The following is an 18,105-nucleotide window of genomic DNA, read 5'->3' on the forward strand; positions in this document are numbered from 1 at the left end:
CCCTCTACTCAGATGTCACCAAGGAGAAAGGAGAAAGTAGTGAAGGACTAAGTTAGTTGTAGTGGTTGGTTCTTTGTAGACTGTTCCTACAATGATACTTTGTTCATTTCCAAGTGACATTCATGTATTTGCAACCATACACTCTCAGCAATTACTGAAAATCTGTACAGACTGTTCACAAAATCCACACTGACAGCCCCCAGGCATGACTTTGCAGAAGAGATCCAAATTATAAGGCATGGACTGGCAAAATATGTTTTCTGGTTAGAATTCATGAAGCATCCCTAATTGCATTCTTTGGGATATGTTACATCGCATGTAACAAGATTTACTGGAAGTTGTGTAGATTATTTGGAACCTAAAACTCTGTCTAACACAGAAGGTCTACTTCCAAAGGAAAAGTCTGGGCTTCCTCTGTCTAGAATATTTTGTGGTTATTACTTTAAGGTGCAGAATGTGCCTTTTAATGAAACAAGAATGTGCCTTCCTTTCAATTTTGCTATGAATCTAACACTGGCCTGAACAAGAATAGAGCTTTTTAGAAAGCCTATCTTTATTTAGATAAAAGCACTCTGAAATGTAATACAGCTTATAATATCAGCTCCTCCCCATTTGGGGGAGGAAAAACGTCGGAATCTTGTACAGGCCATCCAAAGGCAGGGAGGAGGTGAGCGCTACCCCAGAGCCCCACACTGGGCACCTCTTCCTTCCATGTGTGCGCTCTTCTGCGGGGAGGGGGGGGGGGGCAGAAAAAAGGAGAAATATCTTCCACAAAAGCATTGCTTTGTTCTGCAGCTTCTTCTAAAGAGGTGGGAATAATGAAGACACTGACATCTGATATTTTAGCCTTCCTGATTTACTTACCTCTGGTGCTTTATGCTCTCAGCAATTACCTGTTATCTTCATTTTTGTGGCAACAGCCCTTTCTTACTTGATATTCATTTTCTGGCACTTCACTTTGGCTTATAGTAAAATTTCAACCTCACCTTTCCCAATTCAACCCTTAATATATTAATTTAGAAATACACATATTTAAGAAAGAACAACACAATTTCCTCCCTCAATAAGTCAAGTTCTCTACAGTGGTGTCTCCCTAAGCACTCAAAAACTTTTGATTTAAAACATAGAACAAAAGAAATTAAGATTGAAAAGTTATTAGCTTCATATCTCAAAAACATGATCCCTGTCATACTAACAAAGAAAACATACCCAAAAAATGATAATCTAGGCGGTTATATAAAGCACTATACACATGCAAAAACGTGGAGGAGGTTGCTATAAAATGTGGACAGTAGGATAAATGGCCAAGGAGGAGTACCATAAAATAAATAAATTGAAGAGATAAAACCTGAAAAAGCAAACAAGAATTAGGAGCAACTTGCAGAAGTCATAAAAGGAAATAGAAAACTATTATTTTAAAGTAGCAGGGTAGTATGTGGTATTGCAATTTTAAAAGTCAGGAAGTATGTAAATTTTGGCAGCAATTTTTGCAATGCCAGCTCCCCATATAATTCTTTTAACAGCTCCACAAATTGTATAAGCTAGAATATAATGAACATATAAATTAATGAGAAGTATATACACTCACATTCAGATCTATTATACTGTGTGTATCTATTCAATAATTTTTTGGTTTGGATTACATTAAAGGTCCTATTGTTTCTGGCATACAGTGTGTGTATGTATACCTTGCTATGAGCTCAGTTCCACACATGAACAATGAAAGCACAATTTGGCCAATAATGTTCCTACAATTGTAATGCAGCTCTTTAGATATTGTTCAGTTATTTCAGAAAAGTGACTTACTGTTTGTGCTATAAACTAAAGTGAATAAGATGGATTTTCAGACTAATTTATTAAATTAAAACTGTATGTAGCCATAGAGAATTATTTTTTTCATTCACAGTTAGAGACATCCTAATATATTAAATAATTACAATCAGTATGGCACCTTATGATTTTACAATATATAAAAGACAACATATGCATATAAAATTACTTTGTTTTATAAACTGAACCTACAATTAAGGATGTGAATCTGTTGGTTCTTTTGAAAGGCCTTCACTGTTTTTATTATTTTTAAAACTCAACATAAATTTTTAAGACTTTTGTATGGTTTGAATTTAATTTTATAAGGCAATGTTTATTGCCTGTCCAGAGTTCATTGTGTCTCTAATCTTTGATACTGTGATGTGATACTATTAATTCCAGATATACTGAATTGGAATGGAAACATCAAAATCTTTTCAATAGTTTGGCAAATTTCCTGAACTGTCTTGGTTAAGTCCTCTGAGTTCATTCACGACTGAAAGATGCTATGTCAGGCAATGCATTTTTTTCACCCACACAACTAATTTTTAAATAGATTCACAGTTTTTTGAACTTTAAAAGCTTATTTCCACCAATGAGACTTTGTGACACCAACAGAACAGTAACCCATCTTTTGCCTTAATAGTTATCTATTAGTAAGTGGTAAATTTTTTATATCTGTGACAGAAGGTAGAATAATTTAAATGATCAATAAAGTCATAGGCCTTATCTGCTAAATACCAAGAAGGAAAGAATTGATAAAAGAGAATAACAAAGTTAATAACTTGTAATAATTCTAATCATCCTATAAACAATCTAGTCATACTATAAACAATCACTTAAAGGGAAGATTGGCTAACAATAGAGTTAGTGTTGAATTACATTTTTAGAAAATGATTCCCTTAATAAATGATTATCATTGAAGAACATTTAAAGGAATTGAATGGGGCCAAGGGGATTAAGAACTAATGAACAGAGAAAAGAGTCTCTTTGATTTAGTGCTTTTTGGTTGTTTGAATCTGAGGAGGGGTGTGATATCAAAGAAGAGGTCATGTAAATGTGAACAGAGGTTAGGTTGCTATGACAGTACAAACGTTCCAGCTTCACGGAGATAATATTACCTGTGAAAGGGACATGAGTGAAAAGCAAAAATCTTACACTAATATCCCTTAACCTGTGGGCATGGAAAGCAATAATAAGAAGTGGAGAAGGGTGTAGAAGCAGCTAGTAGTGTGAGACATGGAGTGCTTCCTATATGGACAGTATATAAAGCTTTTGTGTTGAAATAACATTACATTTTACGTGCTTCACATAAACATTGATTGCCAGCTTTGCTTCCTAAATTATTGTTGGTGCTTTAAGAATAGAACAATTATGAAAGTCTTTTTTAAATGATAATATGTGCTAAAAGAGTGAATTTGAAAGGCAGAATGTCTTTAAATGTGGTTAGCATTTGTGTGTGTAATCTACTGAAAAATAAACGAAAATTTCACTTGAAATTGCAGTCCCCCCTATAAAGGTAAAATGTGCCTTTTGAAAGACCTAACACATCTATTTGATGTGGTTGGTAATCACTTGAAAATTAAAATATCTGAATTAACTAACCACTTTTAGGTTATTCTATTTTCCTGGTATTTCAATTCCCACTAGGAAGGCAATGAAGATAATATTTTCATCTCTTAAAAATGTGAAGTTTCAGAATGTGGGTTATTTTTAGCTAAAGGCAACTGAGACGCAGTGTGCTCAAGAGAAACTTGTTTTCCCACCCACAACCCTAACCCCAACTACTAGAAGAATTTGAATTAGGGGTCTTTCCCATACCATAGTAAGAGATTATTAGATATAACCTATTTGGGGACCTATCTATGAAGCAGGGCAAACGACTGATTACAGCACATCTGTTCTTCTTACCGTCCTATAATGCCCCTCTGAAGCCCTAACGTGCTTTACCTCATCTGTAGCTCAGAATGTCACATATGCCTCATTTTCCCTTTCTGTCTCTGGATCTATTATGTACATGAGGTTCCCATGCACACATATGTAATTACATTTGATCATTTTCTCCTGTTAATCAACCTCATATAGATTTAATCATTAGACCAGCTGAAAGAACTTAAAGGGTAAATTTTCTTTGTTCCCCAGAGAAACATTGTAAGTGTACATTTTTTTCCCAACACAACATAATACAAAATGTTCTGAGACATTTTTTTTAGTTTAAAAAGTGGTCAAGCAATTACTATTTGATTACTCCATTTTCTTTATACTTCAAATGCATTTAAATTATTTAATCTACTGGGAATATTGTAGACTCTTTTCATTCCCATTACAGGTCTCAAATTCATTCCCTTTCCATTGCATTTTTCTTGTTAGCCAAGCCAGCTGAATGTTCCCTTTTTTAAAAAAAAATTAAATGTGTAGGGTTTTTTTAAATTGATTTCAGAGAAGGAAGAGAAATAGAAACATCAATGATAAGAATAATTGATAGCTGCCTCTTGTATGCCCCCTACTGGGGATTGAGCCCGCAACCTAGGCATGTGCCTTGGCCTCCTGGTTCATGGGTCGAACTCAACCACTGAGACACACCGGCAGGCTGAAGTTTCCTGCTTATCATTCAAAACCTAACACTGAATTATCTTCTCATGAAGGATATGCTTCCTGCAAAGCTTTTGAACATATATATATATATATATATATATATATATATATAGGAATAGGACTCTGATTTATGGACAGTTCTTTAGCTTTACTTTATTTTTTTTCTTTTATTTTCATTGACAGTAATATTTTCTGGAGAGTACAATCAGGATGGTGTATTCAGAGAAATAACACTAATAGAAACCTGGTCATAAATGAGAACAATCATAATCACGATCTCTTTTACCAAAGCATTCCACACAGAGAGATAACAGCACAATAAATAATTTGCCATTTGTCACACAACAAATAAAATAGAATTACAATAGCAAAAATGTAATTTTATAAACGTTCTTATACTAAATATAAAAGCAAAAATATGAGATCATGCACTGGAGACAAAAGCTAAAAATGAATACTATAGCAAAAAAAAAGAAAACAACAACAACACAACAACAACATTGCAAAGATAAAAATGTTCAAGTATTGTGAACGGAGAGGGGAAGATTCAAATAGAGCAGTTTCAGCATAAATCAATTATATTTACTACCCCAGGAGGGATACTGACATAATTGCCTTTGTCCATTAATACTTCATGCTGTTAGAATACATACTGTTATCCATTTAAAGGACGGAGTCCATTTCCTTGGAGCACATCTCTTGAGGATGGAATGAAATTCATTGTTTACCTTGATTATAAATAGACAATAATACTTCAGGAGAAATATTCTCAAGAACAGGCCGGTGTGATCTCCTGGAATAGCAGGGGCCTGGGAGTTAGGAAAAATTGACTCTGGTCCTATTTTCATTATTGACTGTGAAAGAGACTGCCTAGTTCTGAAATAACATCTCACCTCATGTTTCAATTTTGCTGTGAGAATTGAACTACCAGAACTAGCAGAGAGCAGTAAAAATAATAACAACAACAGTAATAAAAGTTTAACATTTTTATTGATGCTTAATTATAAAAAGTATTGTAAAAAAAAAGTTGGATCACTTAATAGAAGTAAGAATTCTATAATGCTTTAGTGGGGTTGTTCCTATGGCATAACAATTTCTTCCCCAACATAACTAATCTAAGCAGTGCCTTTATACTTTATGGTTGAATAGTATATCAGAATTGAACAGTGGCTACTTTCTACATGATTAGGAAAGACATGTTTGTCATGGGAGTAAAAAAATAAAATTTGTCTGTTAAATTACACATAAATATAAGGTACAAATGTATTTTTAAAATACAGATTGAAATCAACACACTTGCATTGTGTACATACGAAAATACAGTATTTAATATTCAATATACACAGACACATTTATGATAAATGCAACAACTTGGCAATGCCAGTTCTCTCAGGGTTTTCTCTGTCCCCTACTTCCATGTACCTGGAAACCAAAATGCTTGGCCCAAATCTCCTAGCTCTGGCGGACATCCTGAAGCAGCTTGTTAATCTCAGCCACTAGCTCACTGGCATCCATGAGTTCATGCTTCCCATCATTGAGGTGGTTGAGCACATTGTCAAAATCATCTTCTTCATAGTTTTCGGGGATCTCCTCCATGGCCGGCAGCCATTTAGCAGATGGCTGCACACTGGAGTGGGTACCCAGGGGAGGCCCAGAGTTGGTGGTGGGATTTTGAAAATGCGTACTGGCCGCCCAGGCTGCCACACCCTGTGGGTAGCCCCCAGTCTTGGCTGGCAGAGGTCCCTTCCGACGTTCTAGAGAGTTGGACCTATCCACCTCACTGGCCTCAGAATAGGTGTCCAAGGAAGGGGGTAAGAGACGCTGGAACACACTGCTCATTTCTGAGAGCAGAGATGACGTGCCTTTGTCCCCAGGGTCCTCCTCTTTGGGGGAGTCCTTCCCAAAGGTGGAAAAACTCTTCTTCTTCTCACTGGAATCCGCAGGCTGGGTGTCATCCTCAAGACCCTGGTGTGGATGCTGCTGCTGGGGCTGCACTGGGAATTCTTCCCCTGGAATGAACATGTTGCTCCTATAGTCAGAGGATGGTGAGGGCAGAGGTGGCATCCAGCACTGGTCAGAGTGTCCCAGGACCCTGCACTCCTCTGTGCACAGCCTCATGGCTGCTCTCAAGGAAAACAATGGGGATTCATGAGTACATTTACTATCACTCAAAATGTTGGAAAAAATGTATTTTACTTTAAAAATATAGAATGAGACAGTTTAAATTACTACCCTGATATCAACCCATTATTTTACACATTAGATGAACTATAATTATGGCTTTGATTTGAATGCTAGTTTTATGGACCAGCATATATATTTTTTTCTTGCTCATCAAATAAGAAAAGGAAGATTATGACTCATATTTCTCAGGAATATCATTTCTGCTATTCAAGTAATGAGAAAATGGATTGGTAATTTATACATGAGAATGACTGGAAAGGTGTGGGTGATGAAGTATTTGCTGAACACAAATTCTAAAGAACACCAGAGCTGTGAGGTGAAATCCATAAATTCATAATGCAACCCGATAATCCTCAAGTAATACCTTTGAGTAGCTCTCCAGGTAGTGAGGTCTATCTGACCTACTTTACTTTTAATGCAAGCATCAAGAAGATAGTGACTTATCGGTTCATTATATTATTGATCTCTCTTAAAGGTATTCTGGATTATTTATTGACTTTTTATTTAAAATAGCAGTGCAAATTATCCGCAACTACCAGGCATCTGGTTTGAAAGTCAAATAGATGGAAAAGTCATCAAAAGATGAAGAATATGAAAACTCCACTGATTAGTTCTTCCAGTTGTTATGATGTCCTATTGGAATGTGAGTGACCACACTCATAGAAAGAATAGATGATGAGAAAAGCAGAAAAATAAAGAGAAAAATCTCTAAATTTAGAAAATACAATAACTAAACTACACAACAACCAGGAAATATGAAGATATCAATTATAGTCCAAAAATCATCGATCTCTTTCAGTGATATTAAGTTCTCTTTAATATCACAATTTTCATTTTAGAGCAAATGACAGAATGCAGATCTAAGGTAATTTTCTTAGATTTGAGTGAAAACTGGACCATTATCAGCCATACCTACATATTTAGAAATGATTTTATAGATTTGGCTACTTAAGAAATATTTTTCTTCCTGTGAATTTTTTGCTAGAAAGGATGACTCTTGAACAATGCCAAATACCTTGTCAGAGGAAGAAAGTTGACTATTGTGTTTATTGCTGTATCCTCAGCACTGGGTAAAGTGTCTGCAGAGAATAAGCATTCACTACATATTTTCTAATCATCATGGGAATGCAACTCAAAACCACAATGACATTTCACCTCAAACCTGTCAGGATGGCTGTTACAAAAAACAAAAATAGCAAGTATTGCTGAGGATGAGGAGAGATTGAATGCTTGTACACTGTGTTGGAAATGCAATAAATGGTGCAGTCACAGTGAGAAACAGTAAGGTGGTATGCCAAAAAAATTAAAAATAGGACTACCATATTATCCACCAATCCCACTTCTGGATAATTATCCCGGAAAATAAGAGCAAGTATCGTGAGTGAGAAAAAATGCGTGATTGCTAAAAAAGCTGAAAATACAAAGGAAGTAAAGAAAATGCAGAGATAGTATGACTACTGATTCCATAGGAGTCAATGTGGGCCAAGAGAAAGAGGGTGAACATTGAGAATCCTTGTGTAATTTTGCTATGAAAAAAAGTTGCTTAAATGAGGAAGGATGATTTAAGAATAAAAGCATGTTTAGATGTGCTGACCTCATGCATTATTGCAACTTGAAAATACCAACTATTGTTCAGCAATTAATGTGGATAAACCAAAGGGAGTTGAAAGTAACTGGAATACTTTAATAGCAGTGAGGTTTTCCAAGCAGTGGTAATGAAATGTTTTCTTCATTCCCCAGGTCTCTGAAAATGGAAAGGAGACTTGTCTATGTTGTCTTACTCACATTCTGTTACAAAGAAGGGAAACAGGCCTGATGACACCTTTCATTTATTTTCTGGCTTTTAACTCTGTGGAAGGGCTTAATTATTTGATTGACTTTATTTTATTTTAATGTTTAATGACAAAGGAGATAAAAATTACACAGGCTTCTAAGAATCCTGAGCACAAGCAAATTTCTAGAAACCTGAATACAAACTGGGTGATTAAAATGATAGTTCATGTTTAGAAATTACTTTGGTCACAGGGTGTGTTTTTTTAAACAGGGAATGCCATTTTACAACTTCACAATAAATGGGGCTTTACTTCTAAAATAGTAAATTAACACAAATTTAAAAATTCAGAAAATATGAAAAATTGATAAAGAAAATTTCATGGAGGAAGAGATGGCAAAAATTAATGGAGGTGGAAGGGCAGGGTTGCGGAAGAGGGCATTTTTCAGTTCCCCTGACATTTTCAATATTTTCCCTGGAGACTCAGTTATTTGAAACATTCAGTGCACACATAATTCAGTGCTATAGAGGTTCCATACCATGTCCAATGAATAGGACTTGTTGGCAAGAGGTGTAAGTGGCTGATCTCTCTGTCCTTCCTTTAAAGCTTTGCCAGGTGGTGCAATTTCCCCTGGGGAGGGGAGGACGTGAGGCAAACAGAACTCTTCTTTCCCACTATATGACTATCAATTTTATCACTGTACTGTACGAACCTTATAGGTAGGACAGGAGGTAAGCATCAAATAGTAGAAGAAAAAACGTGTGCCTAACTTCTTCCAAGCCATTAGTTAGTGAGTGATCAAACAGTTCTTCATTAAGAGCCTCTCCCAGGTGTCCTTACATGGTTTCAGATGTAGTTCTGAGTCAAGGGTAGCAAACAGGGCCCTGAATGTCCAATTAGAGTGCCAAAATACGATGCTGAGAGCATGTCAAGAAAAGAAAAAGTAGTGGACATGGAGGTTAAAGTCATTAAAGAGAAACATGAAACAAAATTTGAGAGATGATAGGCAAAGTGAAGAGAAGCTGGTGTTTTAGGTAGAAAAGCCCACGAACGAAGGATTGGTGTGTTATATATACTAAGAGATGGCCCTACCTATTGCAAAAGACACCCCAAAAAGCCAAAATTGAGAGTTAATAAACTAGGAGTGGATTTCACTGACCTTAGAATGCCAAGATAAGTAGGTTTCATAGAGATTGCTGGGCAAAAAAAAGTAAATTATTGATTTTGAACCAAAAATATAAATTAAAATGTTATGAAAAAGGTGTTCAAACTCTATGAAAGATTTAGCAAAGGGAGGAGTTACTAAAGAGAGAATATCAGTTCATATACTTGCACAGTAACTCAGCCATGCGGAAAGGTCAGAACTGGTATACCAGCCATGAAAATGAAGAGAACACAGAATTAAAAAGGACTGTTTGAATTAAATAATCATTGAGGGCAGATTGGTGAAAAGTGGAATGAGCTTAACCAGGATGGAGCATCACAAAATCAAAAGCCTTTATAAATTACTGGTGCAACTAATACACTGGAGAAATGGAGATTTTGCAGGAATATGGAGTAGTTTTTCTTCATATTTATTGAGTTCATATTTATGAGTTCTAAGTTGAATGAATAAGGAAGAAAATACGTTGACAAACATGAGCTAACAGACAAAAATGTATGCTGATTTTACTGCTCAGAATGCAGGATATGTCTGTGGGAATTAATAGAAAGAATGACCAGAAATGACCCTGTTGGCAGGCAATGCAACATAACATGATCTATATTTGATCACAGTTTAATGCAGAAAAAACGTTGAAATAAGACACTTAAGGTCTAAAAATACACATGCTTTTGAAACTGCACTGATTTCTGTTAATGGCATTCAGAAGTGGACTTATTTTTTTCCTACTTTGTATATTTCCTGGGAATATAAGTTCACAAGACACAAGTTTTATACCCCAATGTGCTGGCAGAAGCTTTTGTGGTGAATAATTAACCAGAAAACTGGTGAAGTATCATCAGGAAGATGGTCATAACGGAAGGATGGTTATCTCTGTATGATACTTAATATGCATATTTGTTTCCCTACTAGCCAAAGATGAGTAAAGCTTAAAACAGATTTATGTATCATTGGTGAAATCCTGGCACTCTACACCTGCCACCACACCCCACAGGGAAGCAGGTAGCTAGTCATGTAGAAATGTATGTACTGTAACACAATCAGTTGTCATACAATGCCATACACCAGAAAGATAGCTCTTCCACTACACACCTGGATTAGTTTGATTGTGTAAATATGGAATTGTTTCTTAAAGGCTGCCTATATATTAAGTGGTATTATTAATCCTATCTAATAAAAGAGTAATATGCAAATTGACCATACCTCTGCTACACCCACAAGCCATGCCCACCAGCCAATCAGGAGCAAGTATGCAAATTAACCCAACCAAGATGGCTGCGGCCATGGAGAAAGCAGGAGGCTTGAGTTGCCCCTGGCGATGGAGGAAGCCAAGCTTTCCGCATGCTCTGGCCTGCCTTGGCCTCCGCTTAAGGCTACAAAGTTTCAATTATAGAAGATAAATAAATTCCAACAAAAATGGCTGCAGCCACAGAGCAAGCAGGAGGCTTGGCTCTGCTCAAGGCTACAAAGTTTCAATTATAGAAGATAAATGAATCCCAGATACCAGGGCCTCCACTTGGGTCGCTGGGGGGCATGGCCAGCCTGCAAACTACCACAGGCCCCTCACCCAGGCCACCCCATGCCCCAAGGGAACCCCCACCCTGATCTGGGACACCCTTCAGGGCAAACCAGCTGGCCCCCACCCGTGCAGCAGGCCTCTATCCTATCTAATATAAGAGTAATGTGCAAATTGTCACTCCAACACACAAGATGGCTGCCCCCATGTGGTCAAAGATGGCTGCATTCATGTGGACACAAGATGGCCACCACAAGATGGCCAGCAGGGGAGGGCAGTTTGGAGGGACCAGGCCTGCAAGGGAGGGCAGTTGGGGGCAATCAAGCCTACAGGGGAGGGCAGTTAGGGGTGACCAGGCCGGGAGAGGAGGGAAGTTGGGGGTGACTGGGCCTGCAGGGGAGGGCAGTTAGGGGTGACCAGGCCTGCAGGGGAGGGCAGTTAGGGGCAAATAGGCTGGCAGGGGAGCAGTTAGGCATCAATCAGGCTGGTAGGGGAGTGGTTAGGGGGTGATCAGGCTGGCAGGCAGAAGCAGTTAGGGGCAATCAGGCAGGCAGGCAGGTGAGCAGTTGGGAGCCAGCAGTCCTGGATTGTGAGAGGGATGTCCGACTGCCCGTTTAGGCCCAATCCTACTGGGATCGGGCCTAAACAGGCAGTCGGACATCCCTCGGGGGGTCCCAGATTGGAGAGGGTGCAGGCTGGGCTGAAGGACCCCCCCGCCCCGTGCACGAATTTCGTGCACCAGGCCTCTAGTGATAATATAAAAGTTAGCCATTAACTTTGAAAAGAAATGTAAACTTAGAAGATGTCTAAAGTCAGTCACTATACAAAACTCACTAATATCTGGGCTTTATATCTACGTATTGTTCCTCCAATGTCTTTATTCTTTAACATTTATTTTTATTTTATTTTTTTAACTCAACCATTAGATAACACTTCTGTCATGAACGTATCTGATGTTGTTAACTTTGAAAATACAAGAAAGAGTGAAAGAGAAGTCTTGATCTTTTTTTTTTTTTAAGTTAGACCATGGTTAGGTATTAAAATTATACAATTTCAGAATTTAAAAAGACTTTAGGCAGCATTTAGGCCCCCAAATGGCTAGGTTATATAAGTAGGGGTAGTTATTCTCTTTTTAACTATGCTGCTAAATTAAAATTTTAATGAATAGACTTCATATAATTAAAAAATAACACATAAGGAAATATTGACATTGTGCCCATGAAGTTACCTTTATGCCTTATGAAATAATGTAATTTGGTAAATCAAAATATTCAAAATTAGAGAATAGTATTCAAAATTAGAGTTCTGTCAGTGTCATAAAATCCTGGAAATTCAGCCAGTATATACTTATGTGCACACACACACACACACACATCCATTTCATGGGTAAGAATAATAAAACTGATTCTCTTTTAGCAAGTTGTCTGAAGCCATATATATATCACTGTATTTCCAGAGCTTTCTCTTTAAATTGGTCAAGGAAATCTATGAATTAAAAAAACAACAACAAAGATACCTGGGCAAACGTGAGCTCTCATGTAGCCCCGTATGTAACTAGAAGTCCTTTCCATAAATCCATCATCCTGCCAGAAATGCAATATCTATTAATGTAACAACAATGAACTACTGTTACTAATTCCTATGTCCCAGTGTTGGGAGAAGCAGTGCAAGTGTAGAACACCTATGGATCTGGAGTGAGCACTGGGACATCATCACTACTACTGTGACTGCTGTGACTGACACTAATGCTCCTACAGCTCCTGCTACCACTTCTACTATCACCATGAGAGCTAGAGTTTCTATTTACTAATTTTGCTTGAATTTCTGTAGCTCTCTGAAGCTCCCGCATGTCTAGTCCCAAAACTCTTAGTGAACTAACTATACAGTATTTAGAAAATAGATGTTTTATGGAACTCAGACGGGTAATATAGTTTTCTTTTGCCTTTCATTTACCAAACAGCAGTCACTAGATCAACACTCAGAATTTAGAAACATACGTAACCAAAGGAACATCTGTGTGTTCCTAGGAGTTGATTTAATATTATAGTCTTTAGTCACAGGGTTGCTTCAATGACAGTCAGTATTTACCCAGTTGGTTCAGAGTTGCTACTGCACAATTAGAGAGAAGGGATGCTAAGGAGAAAGTGGCTCATAACTTACTAGGATTTCCTCCTTCCAGCTGTATACTGATAAATTCCTCTCTTGGATTCCTGTTTCTCTTGCACTCCAGTGTAGACATAAAATGAAAGGTGGTGAAAAATATTCTGTGCATACCACTTACAAAGATGTATTCTCTCTCCTATTTTTAGTGAGTAAAGTATACCATTTCCTAGTATATTTTAATCTCTGATTTTTGTGAGTTGGTTCCCATCACAGGAAATGTGTCCTCCAAATTATAGTCCAGTTCACCACCATGCACCAAAACAGGCTGTCTCAATGAAAACAGCCACCCCATAATTTTATAGAGAGTTGCTCAAGAGTGTCCTCTGACAGTATTGGATGGGTAGGAATAGGAGGAAAGCAGTGTGGTTTTCTATCCCTCTCTGCCACGCTTTTCTTCTTGTCTTGTTAAGCTTTCATACTTACTCCTTCTCTACCAACTGCTTCACATAAATTTTAAGAAAATAACTTTAAAGTGTTTCAGTCTGTGTTCATTGCTAATAGTGTGCAGATTACAGAGACTCAGTGCAAAGGACAAAGAGAATATAAGCATGGGAGAAATTGTTCACCTCACTGGTACAATAGATGTGAAAATAAGGATTTATCTATCACTACCCCCTTACCTGCTGGGATTCTTCCATCTGTAAGAAACAGGTCGCTGAATCCTTCGCCCAGCAGCCTATCTATTGGAGAATCTCGCCCTAAATCATAATCACTGTCTCCTGCTTCACTGTCACCACGGCCACTGTCTTTCAAGCTAAATTTGTCCATGTCTTGAAGGGCATATCTAGAAAGATAAATCAGGGAATGTACAGTTTTTATTCTTTAGCATCCATATTATTTGACACTTAATAGGCAACACAAGGGTACTTCATACCTATAGCTCCTAGAATATTTGTTTCCTCGAAAACTTGGCCTTGGCTGATATTGCCCCTGGTGAAGCATTGAAAGAAGCTGGGAGACCTGCTGGAAACCAAATAGACAGAACTGATTCCTGGAAACAAACCCCCAATACTCACAAGCTTTCAGCAAGGAAAAACAATGAACATGTCCTCTCCCTTTTAAACACTTACATGTGCTGAGCTGTGGCAGACTCTGCAGCTAGCCACCTGATATAACTGAATACAACCCAGAGAGATTTGAATGATCTAATACAACGGGTTTCTTTTTGAAAGAAGACTCCTTTATAAATTACAGGTCTATTTCCTTTATAGTTCAGCTTAAAGTGATCAGTTATAAAAATGCATAGAAGATACTCTAACATACAACATTCTAACACATGCAGTTAAAATAATGTCAGAAAAATGTCAACTCAGGTTTTTGTTTGTTTGGGCTTTTTTTATTTTTATTTATTTTTTTTTTAGTAGAGACCACACCTATGACAATAAAGCAAGTCCATTTATATTTTGCTTCCAGTATCTTAATCTTGGAAGTATGGGGATTCTAATCAGTCCTTTGTGAGCTTCATTTATTTTTCAATATTATACATGCAAGTAAATTCTTTAAGAAAAAGTTGAAACAGTATGCTCAGGTGTGTGTACTTACTACATATGCATAATGAAACTTGTATCCTACTTAATTTGCATATTGTTAGTATTGTTATTTCTTAAAGGAAACATTCCAGAACTAACACACAACTTCTGTGCACTAGCAGCTACTTTGTCAGTGAATTGGTGCAGTGTATGATCTTACCTCAACAGCCGGAGTGGCATGGGTGAGTTCTAATGAGAAATTTTCTGGCACGTGGTTCGATGAGATTGTCACCAAACTGTTGAGGGACTGGTGACTGTTGTGACTCTGCCGGCTGCCCATTTGCCCTCTTTCTAAGGTGGGAGATGAGGATGGAGACGACCTGTGATGAGATCTGATAGGTAGAGTGCCATTGATGGTAGGCACCAATGTAATGTCCCCTTTGTGAATCTGCCTGGATGGTCTTTTGGGGTGGTGCTGGTAAGTTGATTCCGCTACCCTGCAGTTGTAGGATCTCGTGTCTTTCTTTTCTCGGTTGCACCTAGTTGCAAACAGCACCATAATAACCAACAACACTGCACAAATTGCTCCTAAGGAAATAATTATAATCATGGAGACATCCAAAGATTCCTGGCTTGCTGGGGTCTTTGCTGTACTTGTCACTGATTCTGCATATTTAAGGATCATACACTTCAGAAGGACTTTGGTATGCAGCTGAGGATTGCCTTTGTCCTGGATGATAACTGAGAGTTCCCATTCTGTGGAGGGAACGGATTCCATGCTCACATTGGTATGGATGTCACATGATCGTGGATCAATTATAAAGATATTCTCCTCATTACCTGCTACTATGGAGCAGCTGAGTTCAGCATTCACACCAGAATCCCGGTCAATTGCCCTTATTCTTGTGACATGAAAGCCACTTTCGGCCCCTTTGGGGATGGAGATTTCTGCAGTATTATTGCGCAGTGTAGGCCCTATGACCACAGGGACATTGTCATTTTCATCAATGATGGTGAGCACAACTGTAGTGTTGCTTACAAGTTGCTTCGGACTCCCTCCATCTCTTGCTTCAACCACAAACGTTATCTGACTCACTTCTTCATGATCAAAGTTTCTGAGGGCATAGATGCCTCCATTAGATGGGTCAATGGTAACATATGTAGTTATGGAACTTCCCAGTATAAAACTCTCCAAAATAGTATATGTAACTTGCCCATTTTCTCCAAGATCAGGATCTGTGGCTGTAACAGTGGTGATAAATGCCCCTGGCGAGTTATTCTCTGAGATTGCTAATTCATATCGACTTCTCTGGAAGTGGGGTGGATTGTCATTTATATCACTGATTTGAACAGTAAAATGTTTTACTGTAGAGAGACTGGGCGTCCCCTTGTCCTCAGCAATTACAGTCAAACTGTATTCAGATCTCTTTTCTCTATCCAGTGTGGCATTGGTCAAGATTAAATAGTTGTTTTCATAACTCTGCTGGAGCTTAAAGTGACCATGTCCATGAAGCTTGCAAACTACTTCTCCATTCAGCCCAGAATCCTTATCCTGAACCCTGACCAATGCCACAAATGAATCAACAGGATCCCCTTCAAAAATATAAGATATTTCTTCTTTCCCAGGGGACATGAGATTTATGTTAATTTCAGGCTTATTGTCATTAACATCCACAACCTTAATTACAATTTTGCAATGAGCTGGAATTGAATTTGGACCCAGATCTTGAGCCTGAACATCAATCTCATACGATTTGGTAATTTCATAATCCACTTGCTTGAAAAGAGTCAAATGTCCTCTTTCTGAATCAATTTTAAAAGTCTCTATAATTTTGGGAGACACATGACTGCTGAAGGAATATACAATTTTCCCATTGGCGCCCTCATCTGGATCAGTGGCATTCAGATCTAAGAGCAAAGTGCCAACGGGGGAGTTTTCTAAGAGTTGTATTATATAAGACTGCTGCTCAAAAACAGGGCTGTTGTCATTGGAGTCTGAAATGCTGATTTTTAGGATGGACGAGCCGGACCTCTGAGGCACCCCCATATCTGAGGCAGTGAGCTGGAGCTCATAGCTGGACTTCAGCTCCCGATCCAGCTCTCTGACCACTATGAGTTCTGCATACTTGGCTCCATCTGTCCTGGTCCGGACCTCAATACTGAAAAATTCATTGGCCGAGAGAGAATACGTATGGAGGGAATTTTCCCCAACATCTGGATCAAATGCACTGTCCAGAGGGATCCGAGTGCCAACCGCTGCACTCTCTGATATCTCAATAGGAATGAGAGGTCTTGAAAACTGGGGAGCATTGTCATTAATATCCAGCACTTCAACTTCAATATGGAAAAGCTGCAGATGCTCAGTGGGTAGGGTGATCACATCAAACTCTATGGAACAATTCAAGTTTTTCTGGCATAGTTGTTCCCGGTCAATTTTCGCCCCTATGCTGATTTCCCCGGTATCCTCGTTTACTACCAGTAGAGGGGAATTTCCCCTCTGCATGGCTCTAAAACGCACGTAAGGATATGGGAGCTTCGCTAAAACATCAGCCACATCCTCGGATAGTCTTGCAATTACGGATCCAACCCTCTGCTCCTCATAAATCCTGTATTTCAAGTTCTTGCCCAACACATCGGGGTTGAACGACACCACCAGGAGTGCAAAAACAAGTCTAGAGTGCATTTTAGCATTCATTTGGCACACAGATCAGTTTCTGAGGTTCCTTTCACCAAGCAAGTTAAAACAGCAAAGCAATTCCCCCAACTTCCTTTGGCAATTTACCGCTAAGCTACATTTGGTACTTGAAACTTGAAAGCGGCTCTTAATAACACAGCAGCAATTAACAGCTCGCAAACTTTTGTTTTATACACACCGTGTCACGACTTCCAGATACGGTCGGCATGGAGTCCAGCGCTCGCATTTGCTGGGCTGGCTGGCTGGCTGGCTGGCTGTCCGCTGGGCCGGCGGAATCCGAGTGTCACCTCCGCGGTTTTCCCGGCGTGTCTTCCGAATCCATCCAGGGCGGGGTGGCGGCAGCGTCTGCGGTGGATCCTTCCCCGGCGATTCTTCCTCCCTTTCTCTGCTCGGCTGCAGACTAAACAGCCGTGATTGCTGACTCCGGTCTAAAATCTGTACAACTTCACTTCAACTCAGACAAAGCGCTCTTGCCCGGCGTGTGTTGAACCGCTTCCAGCCAATCAGCGTGCTTCCAAATCCAAAGCTGATGGAGTCCCCAAAGCGAGGGCGGCGGCAGGGGAGGGGGCGAGGGAGGGGAGCGCGGAGGAGGAAGGCGAAGGCCGGGGGCGCGGGAAGGAGAGAAGGGTGGGAAGCAGCGCCTAGACTGCGCCTCCCCTCCCCTCCCCACTCTCTCCTCCCTTCCATCCCCTGCATTCACTTTCTCCGAGCGTGCCACGACAAAGGGGAGACAAATTACA

At 39.0% G+C, this 18,105-nt stretch overlaps 1 protein-coding gene across 2 annotated transcripts; it reads right to left on the minus strand.

Annotated features, from left to right (window-relative positions):
• Positions 1-4,534: 4,534 nt before the first annotated feature.
• PCDH18 (protocadherin 18) lies at positions 4,535-17,822 on the minus strand. Of its 2 annotated transcripts, none has more exons than XM_080672623.1 (4): positions 14,891-17,822; positions 14,076-14,164; positions 13,822-13,985; positions 4,535-6,524 (listed from the first exon to the last, which is right to left on the minus strand). In XM_080672623.1, exons 1-4 carry the CDS (start codon positions 17,363-17,365, stop codon positions 5,857-5,859), a joined length of 3,396 nt encoding a protein of 1,131 aa, XP_080528749.1. In that variant the 5' UTR covers positions 17,366-17,822; the 3' UTR covers positions 4,535-5,856. The 2 variants fall into 2 exon arrangements, with proteins under 2 accessions (XP_080528749.1, XP_080528750.1); XM_080672624.1 differs by having other exon boundaries at positions 4,541-6,524; positions 14,076-14,161; positions 14,891-17,767.
• Between the last annotated feature and the right edge of the window lie 283 nt (positions 17,823-18,105).

The sequence above is a fragment of the Plecotus auritus genome (assembly GCF_963455305.1).
Source record: "Plecotus auritus genome assembly, chromosome: 6".
In the NCBI taxonomy this organism is placed as follows: domain Eukaryota; kingdom Metazoa; phylum Chordata; class Mammalia; order Chiroptera; family Vespertilionidae; genus Plecotus; species Plecotus auritus.

Bases quoted from the DNA above. Each gene is read 5' to 3' on its own strand.
- PCDH18 (XM_080672623.1), bottom strand. From the start codon at position 17,365: ATGAATGCTAAAATGCACTCTAGACTTGTTTTTGCACTCCTGGTGGTG. The intron at 14,165-14,890 runs GTAAGATCATAC...TTTGGTTTCCAG, and splicing joins ATGCCACTCCGGCTGTTGAG to CAGGTCTCCCAGCTTCTTTC. The intron at 6,525-13,821 runs GTAAGGGGGTAG...CCTTGAGAGCAG, and splicing joins AGATGGAAGAATCCCAGCAG to CCATGAGGCTGTGCACAGAG.